This window comes from Bicyclus anynana, chromosome 7 (assembly GCF_947172395.1).
Source record: "Bicyclus anynana chromosome 7, ilBicAnyn1.1, whole genome shotgun sequence".
NCBI classification, from domain to species: domain Eukaryota; kingdom Metazoa; phylum Arthropoda; class Insecta; order Lepidoptera; family Nymphalidae; genus Bicyclus; species Bicyclus anynana.
Window position 1 is genome coordinate 12,869,914 of NC_069089.1, and position 14,243 is coordinate 12,884,156.

Genomic DNA, 14,243 nt, shown 5'->3' on the forward strand with positions numbered 1-14,243 from the left:
TTATATAGGTTGTACTTTTAACCTGGAAAATTCAATAGTTTCCGCGTTTTGTGTAAATACCGATGCATTTCGAAGTCGCTGGCGTGCTAGTTTTTACTATGAAATAACTATTAAAAACTATGTTTTGGGTTTTTCTTATTGAAACTCACTTTGTTTGTTTGTTTGAAAAAATGAATTGAAACTTTTCAGGTACCGGTGCTGCCAGCTATTAAAAAGGTTACTATTAGAATTACCAATATTTAAACAATACCAATGAAAATTCCTTTTATTGACTTAACGTTGAAATATGGTTAAAACAGTGACGAGTAACTTTAAGTTTACTTAATTTTTTATAAAATTTGTAATGATTACGTTTTTGAAGCCAATATAATAATATTACAATGTGTAGAGCAGAACCAGCCAGACGTGAAAAGAATACGAATGAAATAAACGTTCATTTTGAAGTAAACTTGTATAGTTATTATTTTTGCGATAATATGAAAAAGGAGTCTTTTTTACCGACCTTTACAAGAAATTTTAGGTATAGTACTTACCAGATCTAAAGAAGTTTTAAGCTTAAGAATACGTAAAAACACTAACTCCATTTCATAATTCCTATATAATCTGCAGAAAGACCTTGATCTTGGTACTAAACTATGATACGTGCATATTGCATTATTTAGAAGGACCAGTTTGAAAAGTCTTACCAAAGTCCATAACGGCGATTTCTACGTAGATACCAGCGGCGAAGAGTCCATACAGGCCGATTCCCGCCTGGTTACCCTTTAAAAATCTATACATGCATATTCATCATTGTAATGAATATAAATGTATGGTTGTATGAGAAACCGGAGTTTCTATCAAGCAGTATAAATTTCCTTTTATTTGAGACGGCTTACCTTCGACAATATTCCATTAAATATAATTAAGCGTATTATTTCATATACGCTTAATTATTATATTATTGTAATACAAAGGAATTAGAACTTCCGCAACATACAGACTCGTTATTCCAGTGGTTAGTATGTGAATTAAATGAAATAAAACAATCTTACCAATAAGGAACTAAATCTAATAACTATACAAATCATGCCCACGATGAATGGTGACGGAAATACTGTCTGTATTACCGCGCTGGACAGCCAGGCTGATCCTTTGCGCATAAAATGAGCCAGCCCTTCTGTCACCAGTTGAGGCAACTAGCTGCGGTATATTAACTATGATTTCATAACAGGTGATTACAATTACACGTGATTATTATAAAAAATGTCAGTTAGTTACTGTTACGATAGTGAGTTCATGATCTCGCTCTATCTAAAATTTTGTTATGACAACAAAATGGAATTTACCTAACCGAAAACTTGGTTCAAAAGGCAATATATAGACAGGCCTATAGCCTGTATATTTCAAATCATTATGGTCAGCCAACATTCACTCTTCCCGACTCATGTAATGAAGCCATTATTTATTATATACTGTAAGTATTTCTCTGTCATGTTTCGGTTATGTATGTTAATTATAATATTATGTGGATTGATAATTAGATAGTATATTTGCTATATATAATATATTATACAGGTTGTCCCTGAATAGACAAACCGCAAGTGGGAAATACACCACCTAATTATGTAAACTACATTTTCTAAATATTACAGTTATATCCCTCGCTGTCATAACGACAGCAGACCAAAAAGATATTGAAAATGTAGTCCACGGTGCGAGCAGCAAACTTACAGCAAAAATGTTTTACGTAAGCATTGTTATGGAAGTAACTTGTAATTATAATCCTTTGAATACTTATTAAAATATTATTTTATGCACATATTACAGGAGGTAGCAAAAGGAAATGGCGACAAGAGCTTTGTTTTATCAGCATATTCTCTCTTATCACCTCTTGCTCTGTTTAGCATAGCTTCTAGAGAATACACCCAAGATGAAATTTGGGACACCATTGGCACAAATAATGATAGCTTTGTAAGTTTTCACTTCATCAAATAACTTTAATCGTGAAAATTCTATTTTTGAAAGCTATACAAAGGAGGCGCTGATATATGTCATTCGAAAGGTAAAAATAATAGCTTCCATTTGTAACATGACACCAGGGCTGAGAGACGTGCATAGAAAGCATAAAAATCATTTAAAAATCCATATTGTTAATAGCATTACGGAGCGACATTATCACTCTATGATAAAGCTTCAGAATAAAGATTTAAAAAAAAAGTCTAAAATAGTGTGATTTTAATGAAACAGGTAGGTATAGTATTTTCAATTTATATTGTAAAGCGTGCCGTGCAATGTGTAAACTTGTATGTGTTGTATCTTTATCTCCCCAAATGTTTATAATGTGATGAGCATGGGTGTTTTCCAGTGTCTGTGTGTATTTATACATTATATAAGTATTTATATGTAGGATATAATTGTATATTAATATTATAATGTCAACTATCTTAGCACCCATAACACAAGCTACTCTGTATGCTTACTTTGGGGCTAGATAGTGATGTGTATTGTTTAAGTATATTTATTTATTTATTTATTTATAATCTTAATATGAGACGATTAAATCTGGTTTCTTGCCTCTCAGGTACAAGGCTTAGTTACCGCATTAAAATCAAATTGAAACCTTTTATTTGATGTTTGATCTCTGATAGCTCAGTGGATGTGACCTCTGCCTCCGATTCCGGAGGGTGTGGGTTCCAATTCGGTCAGTGAGTCTAAAACGGTGAAGGAAAAACATTGTTAGGAAACCATAAAATCATACCATACCAGAGAATTTTCATACATTATTCATACTTTAAAGGAAAAGCATAAGGCCAGTGTAGTGGAATTTGGCCTAACTCCTCTTATCTCTGAGAGCAGACTCGAACTCAGTAGTGAGACGGACATGGGTTGATAATGATGATTTCAAGTTTACTAATACTTTTGAAACATTAAGATTGTCACTAATAGTGTTTATGCTGCCGGTTCAAAAGGCAGATTCTGCTGATATAAGCGGATATAATATAATAGGTAACCAACCAAATGGTGGTACTTACAGCATCTTCTGTACTTGGAGAAGAAGAAGAAATAATCGTAAAGTAACGGTTTAAATAAAAGAAGCTCAAGTTAACAAATTATTTGATAGATGAAATGGTAGATCCAACGTTACCCCAGTTAGCTCTTAATTTCGAAATAAAGATATTAAATACTTTACAGTTCTTTCCCTGCATGTCTCTCAGCGTTGGTGCCATATAACAAATTGAGGCTATTTATATGACTTTTCAAATGACATATATCACAACTGTATACAGCTGTGGGACAAAACCGCCCTTTCTTCTTTCGAATTTCCTCAAAATTACTGTTAAATCGCAATAAACATTGTTCATTATATTTCACAGACTAAAGAAGTGTATGATTGGAAATATAATAGAGTGAAATCGCTAAAAGGGGTGACATTGAAAACAGCAAGTAAGATTTGCTTAGCACTGAACTATGACGTATACACAGATTACGGTAAAGGCAAATGGGATTCTTTTGGTACAGAGTTAGAAAATGTTGATTTTGACTCGAATGTCGTAACTGCGAGGGAAATCAGTAATTGGGTAACTATAAAACATATAACAATTTTATACTCTCTAGCATTGACCAACGTAGAAGTTTTCGGTCTTTTGGCAGACGGCACGAATTGTGAGGAAGTTCCTCACTCTGGAGCTCTGACTACCGGTTGCTTGAGCACTCAAATGCCCCGAAAGCGTAGGAGCAAAAATATATAAATAAATAATTTAGAGAAAAATCATGAATTTAGCTCGAGACTTTACTCTCTGCTTTACTTATTCGAGCAGCATAACTGGTCAGTAAATACTAAAAATAATGGCATAAATAATAATAATAAAGAATCATAAATAATCATATTTTTGTATTAACAGGTAGAGGAGCAAACTAATCACATGATTAAAGATATAGTTAGTGCTGATAGCGTGAACTCGTTCACCAGAGCACTTTTAGTCGATGCAGTTTATTTCAAGGTAAGTGATTTTTTTAGTATCTACAAGCTAGCCCTTGACTACAATCTCACATGATGGCAAGTAATAATCCAATCTAAGATGGAAGCGGGCTAACTCGTTAGAAGCAGGATGAAAATCCCCATTAAAATCAAACACCCCTTTTGGTTTCCACACGACATCGCACCGGATTGCTTAATTCCTTGGCGATACATCTTTGCCCGTAGGGTGGTAACTAGCCAGTCAGCCACCCTAGCGGCAAAAGGTCCTCTAGACCAAAGATCCTCTAGACCAAAGAGGACCTTTTACCAGATCCTCAATTTTTTCGTTTTTCATGCAGGGACAATGGCAGGCTTCTTTTGACAACAAGCTTACGGAAGAGAAGGATTTCTACATCAACAATAAAGATACAAGCAAAGTCCAAATGATGTACAGAAAAGGTAACTACAAGTACACAAAAAGCCCAACTTTAAGATCTCAGGTAAATAACCTAGTGCCAAAATAACTACTTTAATATAATAGAAACTTAATAAAGATACGAACGCTAGCTTTCTTTAATGCTAAAAGGTATAATAGGTTTGATAATACCTTAGAAAACAAACGTAGACTAATACTCTAAATCAAGCATTTTAAAATAAATAATATGAAAGTTGACTGTATTGTTAATGTAATGTATTAAAAATAGCTGCTCGTAAATTAAAAACTTTTTTTAAATTGCTAATAACGAATCCTTCTAATATTATAAACGCAAAATCTTTTAAGGATATTTGATTTTCTTTAACGCCGCTACTTCTGAAGCGATTTGGCAGAAATTTGGAATGAAAATAGATTTACTCTGGATTAACACATGGGCATACTTTTCATCTCGGAAATATCCATGGTTCCCGCGGGATTTGTGAAAAACTGAATTCCCTAATTTAGAATAAATTACAACTGTAAATACGAAGTTAAGTTGTCTATATAACTTAGAATGTATAAATAGAAGAAGTAAAATTGGAGAAACTTGCAAACAATGATGCCAACATTTATGCGAGTTATAGGTATTATGCGAGTTATATTCAAGGTCCTTGACAATTATTTTTACAGGTTAGAGATGCACTCGTAACTCTTAGGCTTTTGTCTTAGAATGGTACTAAAGAAAAATGGTAAAATTGAAGAAACTTGCAATCAAGGATGCCAAAACATAGGCATTAATTAACTAATTGAGTCCTTAACTATTATTATTTACAGGTTATAGAAATTCCCTATAAAGATGGAGAAGCGTCCCTAGTTGTGGTTCTACCCCGTGAGATTGAAGGCATTAAAGATGTACAAGAAATACTCAAAGACCCGGACGTTTTAGATAACATACGGAGAAGCATGTTCAAAGCAGAAGTCGACCTGTATCTCCCGAAATTTAGAATTGAAACTACAACTAATCTGAAAGATGTTCTCGAAAAGGTAATTTATATTAGTCTATATATAATGCGTCTTTTTTTATATTACTTTAATATGACGAAGCAAGTTGATGGCAAACAATAACTTCTATCAGATGGTTAGGAAAAAAGAGACAGTAGTGGTTGTAGCTTATCTATGGGTACCTACTTATAAATGGGTTACAGAAGTAGATATTTGAAACGCCTAGTACCTACGAGTATCCAAAGCTGCACTAATAGACTCTTATCAAGACATCAAACAAACAGACAATGTGAGTGTTATGAAGGAGCTCCCTAACCCACCCGGGTCAAATGCACCGGGTTCTGCTCAGAGTGTGTCACACGATGGAACCAGAACCCGCGGTGAATTCATGGAATCTTGAAATATTCGTCTCGTCTATTTAATTTTATATTGAATTTATTTAATAATAATCGTTAAAAAAAGACACTAAGAGGAATTTTCTTAATTCCCTACGTGTATGAAGTCTGCCAATCCACATTTGGCCAGCATAGTGGACTTAGGCTTAACCTCTCTCATTCTGAGAGGAGAATCGTGCTCAACAGTGAGCCGTATATTGGTTGTTACTGATGAATCGTTAAAATACTTGATTCCTTGTTCAGGTTAATTTCAAACGCTTATTCATGCAGTACGGATGCAGTTTATACTTCATTATGCGGGTCCTAGGTAACATGTACATAAGCGACGCAGTCCAAAAAGTATTGATTGAAGTAGACGAAGGTGCCGAAACCACTCCTCCGATATGTAAGTTTAGAATTCTTTATTTATAGTAATAATTGATGTACCAAACAAAATAAATACCTCATTGTAAGTGGAAAGTCATCACCTTAAACAGAGCAACAGTTCATCATCGTATCAAACGGTCACTGCAGGACATAGGCCTTTTGTAGGGACCTCCAAATATCACGATTCTGAGCCGCCTGCATCCAGCGAATCCCTGCGACTCGCTTGATGTCGTCAGTCCACCTGGTTGGGGGTCGATCAACACTGCGCTATCTTGTATGTAAGTATATAACCAACGCTGCGCTTGCTAGTGCGGGGTCGCCATTCCAGCATCTCAGGACCCCAACGTCCATCGACTCCTCTTCAATTATGTGCCCCGCCCACTTCAGCTTCGCAACAGTTCGCGTGCATAAAATTCAAGACAAAGTTAAAATATACATAATGGCTATCGGCCATTAATCTATAATAGTGATTTTGTTCCGGATTTTTTTATTATTTCCACGTTAGCCCTTGACTACAATCTCACCTGATGGTAAGTGATGATGCAATCTATTATGGAAGCAGGCTAACTTGTTAGGAAGAGGTTGAAAACAACACCCCTTTCGGTTTCTAGACGACATTGTATCGGAACGCTTGGCGGTACGTCTTTGCCGGTAGCGTAGTAACTAGCCACGGCCGAAGCTTCCCACCAGCCAGACCTGAACCAATATACGACTACGACCCATTTGCAATTAAAATTTAAATAGTGAGATCTTTAGCCGCGAATAAAGGAATTTGGTTGCAATTTATTAATCCACGAATAAAGGAAACGTGAATAAGCTTCTACTATATGATTGACTAGCGGACGCCGCGCGGTTTCACCTGCTTTTCCGTAGGAATACGGGAATCGGTAAATGGGCTATCTAATACTGAAAGAATTTTCAAATCGGATCAGTAATTCCTGAGATTAGCGCGTTCAAACAAACAAATCTTTAGCTTTATAATATTACTATAGATATTTACTCCGTTGTAAAGCTTTTGTCATTAAAATATCGATTTTTTAATGAATAAAGGAAGCGTGTATAAGCTTCTAATAGATGATTGATATTTACTCCGTTGTAAAGCTTTTGTCTTTAAAATATTTATGTGAAAACTTATGTAAGTAAACATGATGTCTAATACCTGAATTTTTCATTTCAGTGGACCTTCTCTCCATCTTCGGCGGTCAGACTATTCATAAATTTAATTTCAATGCAAACCATCCGTTTATTTTTTACGTATTGGAGGGAAACAACGTCGTATTAAGTGGACAATTCTATTCATAGGTATTTATTAATCAGTTTTCAGAAAATTTTTCTTTACCAAAATGTTAATTGTTTTCTTATTAAATATTTTTTTGGAATGAACATAAATATATATCTTTAAATCTTATCAATATTTATTTTTTACCGCTCTATTAAGCGTAATGCTTCTTAAAAGCTAGGAGTGGGTACGCCAATAAAAACAATGGTGGGATTTGTACCCATGATCTCTTTGAGTCCGACCCTTTAATCGATGAGCTGTTGAGGCTCATTTGAGACCTTGGCAAGTTCGTTGATGACACTTCCATGATATGCGGCCGACGGGGAGAAGGACTGCGTGGGTGTGAGGTCGTGCGTGCGGGGTAGAGGGAAGGACTGCGCGAGTATGAAGTCGTGCGTGCTAGTGCGAACCATCTAGAGTGTTACGAACGAATTCGCCAAGCCAAAAATATAGTACCTAATATTATAATCAACTATCATACTATCATAATCTACGTATAAATATAACTGATTTGTGTTTTCTTCATTGAATGTTACCTTTTTAAAAGATTAATTGTAACTTTTTTTCAGGTATCGGTGCCGCCATACATAAACAATTTCAAGATTTTTATTAGAATCGCCAATATTTATTATTACTGTATCAATGAAAAATCCTTTTAGTTAAAATAGTTCCGAGTAACTTTATTACGTTTCCAATATAGGTAGGTAATGCATTTTATTAAGATTTGTAATGATTATGCTTAACTGTGTCAACAAATTAAAATTAATTACCTATTGTAATTTATATTAAAATATATTTAGCAGTATTTTTTAAATATTTTTTAAGTAGAAACAGCCAAAAGAGAAAATAAAATTTGTGAAATAAACGTTAATTCCGTTGTAAACTTGTTTATTGTATTATTAATTATTAATATTGCTTTAAAATGATAAACTGAGATAAGTCTTTTTACCGACCTTTAATAAAGAAAATGTTACAGTAGGTACCGTACCTTACCAGACCGCAATCTGAGGAAGTTTTAAGCTTAAGAATTCCAAAAAAAACTACTCCATCCAATATTTCCTTTAAAATGCCTCTATAAAAATAAAAGATTTTGACCTGACCGGAACTGCAGTAAGTGCTAAGTCATCATCATCATCATATCAGCCGATAGACGTCCACTGCAGCTCATAGGCCTTTTGTAGGGTCTTCCAAACACCACGATGCTGAGCCGCCTCCATCCAGCGAATCCCTGAGACTCGCTTGATGTCGTCAGTCCACCTGGTTAGGAGCCGACCAACACTGCGCTTTCTAATGCTTGGCAAGTTCATTGATGATACTCCCATGATAAGCGGGCAACGGGGGGTCAAGGACTTCGAGGATGTGAAGTCGAGCGCGCGGGGCAGAAACAAGGACTGCGAGGGTATGAAGTCGTGCGAGCGGGGTATTGGAACGCGCCTCCCAGCTCGCGCGGACCATCGGGAGTGTTATGAACGAATTTGCCAAGCTATAGTGCCAAGTCGCCATTCCAGCACCTTGCAGCCCACCGTCCACCCAACCAGCACCCCAACGTCCACCGAATGGGTATCTAAGGCTACATAAAAAACTCCTACTAAATTAATTAACACAGTCAAGCAATGATGGTGATAAGCAATTTCAAATGGGCCCCTTAAACCTACTACCATGTTACAATGGTATCCAAAATATCGGGATCTATTCCAAGTTTTTCTCTCTGTTACACTATGGATTAGAGATTCGTTATAGCCAAGTGGACATGACCTCTGCCTCCGATTCCGGAGGGTGTGGGTTCCTATTCGGTCCGGGGCATGCACCTCCAACATTTCAGTTGTGTGCATTTTAAGAAATTAAATATCACGTGTCTCAAACGGTGAAGGAAAACATCGTGAGGAAAGCTGCATACCAAATAATTTTCTTAATTATCTGCGTGTGTGAAGTCTGCCAATCCGCATTGGGCCAGCGTGGCTGACTATTGGCCTAACCCCTCTCATTCTGAGAGGAGACTCAACAGTGAGCTGAATATGGGTTGATAATAATAATAAAAAACACTATGGATTGGAAGTGTTATTATTTTTGTGTTAAAATACAGAAATAAGATAAAGGATATTTTATTTTTTTAAATAAAACGTTGGAAATCTTATAAATTGACTGCTGGTTGTTTAATTCCCTAATATAAACTGTAAGATAGTAAACAACACAGATATACAAACAAGAAAACCCTATTTTATGGATAATTAAATATACATTATGATAATTTCATATTACCAGAAACAAATTAAGATTAAACATCATCGTCATCTGATAGGTTATTTGAGTTCTCTACATTTATTGGGTATTAATGGGTATTTACAAATATTTACATAATATTTCTCTGAATTTAGTGACATCAAATGGAAAGGCGCGGTTTATGTAGTTACTAGGTGACGCCGCGTGGTTTCACCCGCGTGGTTCCCGTTCCCGTAGGAATACGGGGATACTAATTATATAGCCTAAAGCCTTCCTCGATAATTGGGCTATCTAACACTGAAATAATTTTTCCAATCGGACTAGTAGTTCCTGAGATTATATCGTTCAAGCAAACAAACAAATAAACTCTTCAGCTTAATAATATAAGAATAGATTACTAAACAAGCGATGATTAAATAAGCATGTTTTCCTCTAAGGATTTTTAAAAAATCCACCAGGTGCAGCACTGGGGGAAGTAGAAATCGACATATTACCGTCAAATTATATAAGCGACACTTTTATCGTAAGTGTCAATTTTAGTACAAGGGATATTTTCAAAAGATAAAATTTAAAGCAATTTTATTATCGATATTGATTTCGGAGGGGAAGGTAAAATAGTTCGATTCCAACTACTTAGTTTAACGTCAGTAAAACTATTTAAAAAATTGAGTGTAACCAACATTCACATCTTTATCGTAAGTGTAAAAGGACTTCGTAGCGCAAGCAACATTAGTTAGTGAAGGCCTCCGTGGAGCAGTGCTATGCGTGGTGGATTAACAAGGCGGAGGTCCTGGGTTCGATCACCGGCTGGGCCGATTGAAGTTTTGTTAATTGGTCCAGGTCTGGCTGGTGGGAGGCTTCAGCCGGCTAGTTACCACCCTACCGACAAAGACGTACCGCCAAGCGATTTACCGTCCCGGTACGACGCCGTGTAGAAACCGAAAGGAGTGTGGGGATTTTCATTCTCATCATAACAAGTTAGCCCGCTCCCATCTTAGATTACATCATCACGTACCATTAGGTGAGATTGTAGTTAAGGGCTAACTTGTAAGAAATATATTGAAAAAAATTAATACGAATATTTTAGAGGAAAATAAATATTTTTTTTGTCGTAAGCGAAATCGCTAACGCCTAAACATAATAAAAGTTTTAGTTTCATAAATGAAACACTACACGAGTATTGTGGTAAATTGGCCATTGCAAGACTGTCAAATTGAAAAAGATCCCAACCCAATATAAAATTAAAAAGAAAAAGAATTTTAGAATTTAAACTATCGTGAGTGTTATTCATATTAATTGGTTATGAAACACGGCTAAAACTCACGTGATATTAGGTCGGAGTATGCCCGACTAGTTAAGAACCCGTATGGGGCCCTTAGTCATGAGCTGGTTCTTGCATCGGGCATACTCCGACCTAATATCACGTGAGTTTTAGCCGTGTTTCATAACCAATTAATAAGAAAAAGAATTTTTAAAATCGGTCCATAAATAATGGAAATATCGCTGGACATACATATAGCCGAACGTAGATCCTCCTCTTGGAAGTCGGTTAATAAGATTTACCGACAAAAAGTAAAGCTGTTCCAGGTATTTTTTATCATTTTCCTGTACACCCACATCATAAAGGCTTGTAGTTTGCTAATTCTTTTTTGAGAACCCATGTTTCACAATCATATAAAAGAGAAGACCAGACAAAATATTTCATAAGGCGTCTTTTTAAACCAAGAGAAAACCAATAATACTTCAAGAGACTGAAGAGCTACTTGCTTGCTTTTATAGCCTAAATCAAATCTTAATATTCAAAGAGAATAGCTATTTACTAGAATAACCATTAACAACTAACCAACTGAATTAATAATAAAATTATGTATTTAAATCATTTATTGACATGACATTGACATTGCAAAATGAAATTTGATTGAAAATGAAATGAAAAAAAACATTATTATATGATGATGAAATAGAGATATCCCTAAAATTCATTAAACCCCAACAAAGCTAGAACACAACGGTATACACACACATACGGTGAACACTGCAGCGTTGCAAGCAATGATAATTTGATACTATAGATCGGTTACGTCCCTACAAAATTACCGCAAAAAGTGATCCGAACAGACTACAACACTGAGCGTATACATGCACAATTTTGTCTTTAATTTCATTATATATTTATGTACATATACGAGATTAAAGTTTTTACACTTCCTGAACACACAATTTTTATTTATTTTATTTTTTAAAAGTAAGCCCTTGACTACAATCTCTCCTGATGGTAAGTGATGATGCAATCTAAGATGGAAGCGGGCGTTAGGAGTAGGATGAAAATCCACACCCCTTTCGGTTTCTACACGACATCGTACCGGAACGCTAAATCGCTTGGCGGTACGTCGTTGTCGGTAGGGTGGTAACTAGCCACGGCCGAAGCCTCCCACCAGACCTGGACCAATTAAGAAAATCTCAATCGGCCCAGCTTGGGATCGAACCCAGGACCTCCGTCTTGTAAATCCACCACGCATAAAAAATCAAAATTACAATTACAATTCGACATTGTTGACAATATGTAGGTATTATTTGTTTAAATAACGTTAGTTGTTGACCACAATTAACATTGAATTGTGTATAAATTTCGCCTTTTGAGCGCCTCATTTTTCATGCGATAGTAATTAATATCATTGGTTGCAAGAGTCGTCACTCGTTATACCTATGTGTAAACCGCGCCTAACATTACGCTCAGCCAGTATGGTAACAATACACGACCGCATACTTGATTTAAAAAGCAAACCTACCTTAGTACAAGTCAGTTGTAAACCGGCATTCGCTCGCCACGTCCGTCACAATGAAGCCATTATTTCTAATATGCTGTAAGTTTTTTTTTGTATACTTAGTAATAACAACAATCAATCATAATTGCCATACTGCAATCGATGGTTTTTATACAAAAAAGCAAACAACATAAACAAACCTTGGGAAACAGGGAAATTCAACTTAAACGAAAGGATGGTATCCAATTTTCATTTCAAATTTATCGAAAGGTTAACCAAATATATTGGTTAACCTTTCGAAAAAATTTAAATGTATTGAATTTTTTGTTGTTAATTGGAAGTTACACGTGCAATGTTTCGGAAATTTCCTTGCGGTAAAACGAGGGGTGGTTTGGCAACAATTTAAATTTTTAAAAGAAACTTTATTAAGCAAAATTAATAAAGTAACCATTAAAAATACTTAAGGGATGGTTTTCAAAAATATTTCTTACAGATATTTTATTATTCTAAACTGTCAATTTTAGGTATTCAAATTCAACAGCACAAATTTTATTAGCAAATCATAAAAATATTCAGACCGACTACTATCAGCTATAAAGTATATATGATTATATCAAGTTGTATACAAAGCAATTTGCTTATAACAACGTTTTCTTCAATTATAATTTTCTACAGTTACAGTTTTATATAAAGTAATCCTACGACTACTATAAACGCGTTTTAAAAAGATGGCTAGATATGACAGCAAACGTCAAATCGATTACTGCATTGAAAACTTCATCAATCCGTCATTATTACCTATATTATTGTTGCATTTCTTGGGAGATAATGAATATTAAATTAAAGTAAATTCGTAGATTTGTCTAATCAAAAATAGTTAATAAAAAATATTTTCTTTTATTTCCGTCAGGGCACAATGACTGATCCTGGGCTTCATACAATTTTGGACCATCTCTTTTAATAAAGAAAATGATTATTTTATATCTATCCTAATATTATTCCACACAGTTGTTAAATTTTGCAAGATGCCATCCTCAAAACAGGTGCGACAAGGTTTGCAACACCGAACACGCTCAAAATATAGTACAAAAAACAACACAAAATATATACAATACTAGCCGACGCCTCGCGGTTCCACTCGCCTAGTTCCCGTTCCCGTGAGAGTACTAGGATAAAATACAGCCTATAACACTCACAAATAACATGGCTTTCTAGTGATAAAATAATTTTCAAAATCGGTTCAGAAGATCCAGAGAGATTACCCCCTTCAACACCACAAACTATCTCTTTATAATATTAGTATAGACATAATATATTTCATTACTATGTAATTTTAAATACCTACATGTAATTATTATAAAATAACAAAAAAGTATAAAGCAGAGATAGAACTCAAACCTGTAATCTATAAGAAATACTAACACTACCAGTAATGTTTACGAAAATTCATGTCCACAAAAAAATCGGAAAATTTCTTATCATCAATGCTAAGAACTTTTCAGTTCTCAAAAGTTGCTTAATAAGAATTATCATAACCTAAAGAAATTAACAAAAAATATTATGATGTGTACATAAATATTATAATTAAATACCTACACGTATGTAACTACTATTTGTATTAAAAATATGATAAAAACAGTAGGCAAGCAATAACTCGTCTCGCCTACATTATATCGGCCCTGACCCTGACCTCATGATAAATCTACCTCTTTATTTGTTTACATAACTTTTGTTTTGTTGCCTGATATAACTTGCATGATACCTATTAGTTTCATCAACCTGTTTCCAATGCCTGTTGGTCCACTGGTTATCAACTACCTCATTAGTCTAGCAGGCTAATTCACTATCTTTGACGTATGCT

General features: G+C 35.0%; 2 protein-coding genes across 28 annotated transcripts in view; both read left to right on the top strand.

The window, feature by feature from the left end:
- The first annotated feature begins 1,077 nt into the window (after positions 1-1,077).
- On the top strand, positions 1,078-8,010 carry LOC112055046 (serine protease inhibitor 3/4-like). Its single transcript, XM_052882668.1, has 9 exons — positions 1,078-1,084; positions 1,635-1,729; positions 1,810-1,953; positions 3,357-3,560; positions 3,885-3,983; positions 4,300-4,440; positions 5,190-5,399; positions 5,996-6,137; positions 7,967-8,010. Exons 1-9 carry the CDS (start codon positions 1,078-1,080, stop codon positions 8,008-8,010), a joined length of 1,086 nt encoding a protein of 361 aa, XP_052738628.1.
- Positions 8,011-12,365: 4,355 nt separating this feature from the next.
- The window catches only part of LOC112055429 (alaserpin), a 29,708-nt gene continuing 27,830 nt past the window's right edge, over positions 12,366-14,243 (top strand). For 12 of the 27 annotated variants that reach the window (XM_024095546.2, XM_024095669.2, XM_052882460.1 and 9 more), the window contains exon 1: positions 12,367-12,481. In XM_024095546.2, coding sequence (XP_023951314.2) covers positions 12,457-12,481 — 25 coding nt within the window. In that variant the 5' untranslated portion in view covers positions 12,367-12,456. Of the gene's footprint in view, positions 12,482-14,243 lie in introns of all 27 variants that reach the window. The other 15 variants (XR_008250955.1, XR_008250956.1, XM_024095607.2 and 12 more) reach the window with 4 other exon arrangements.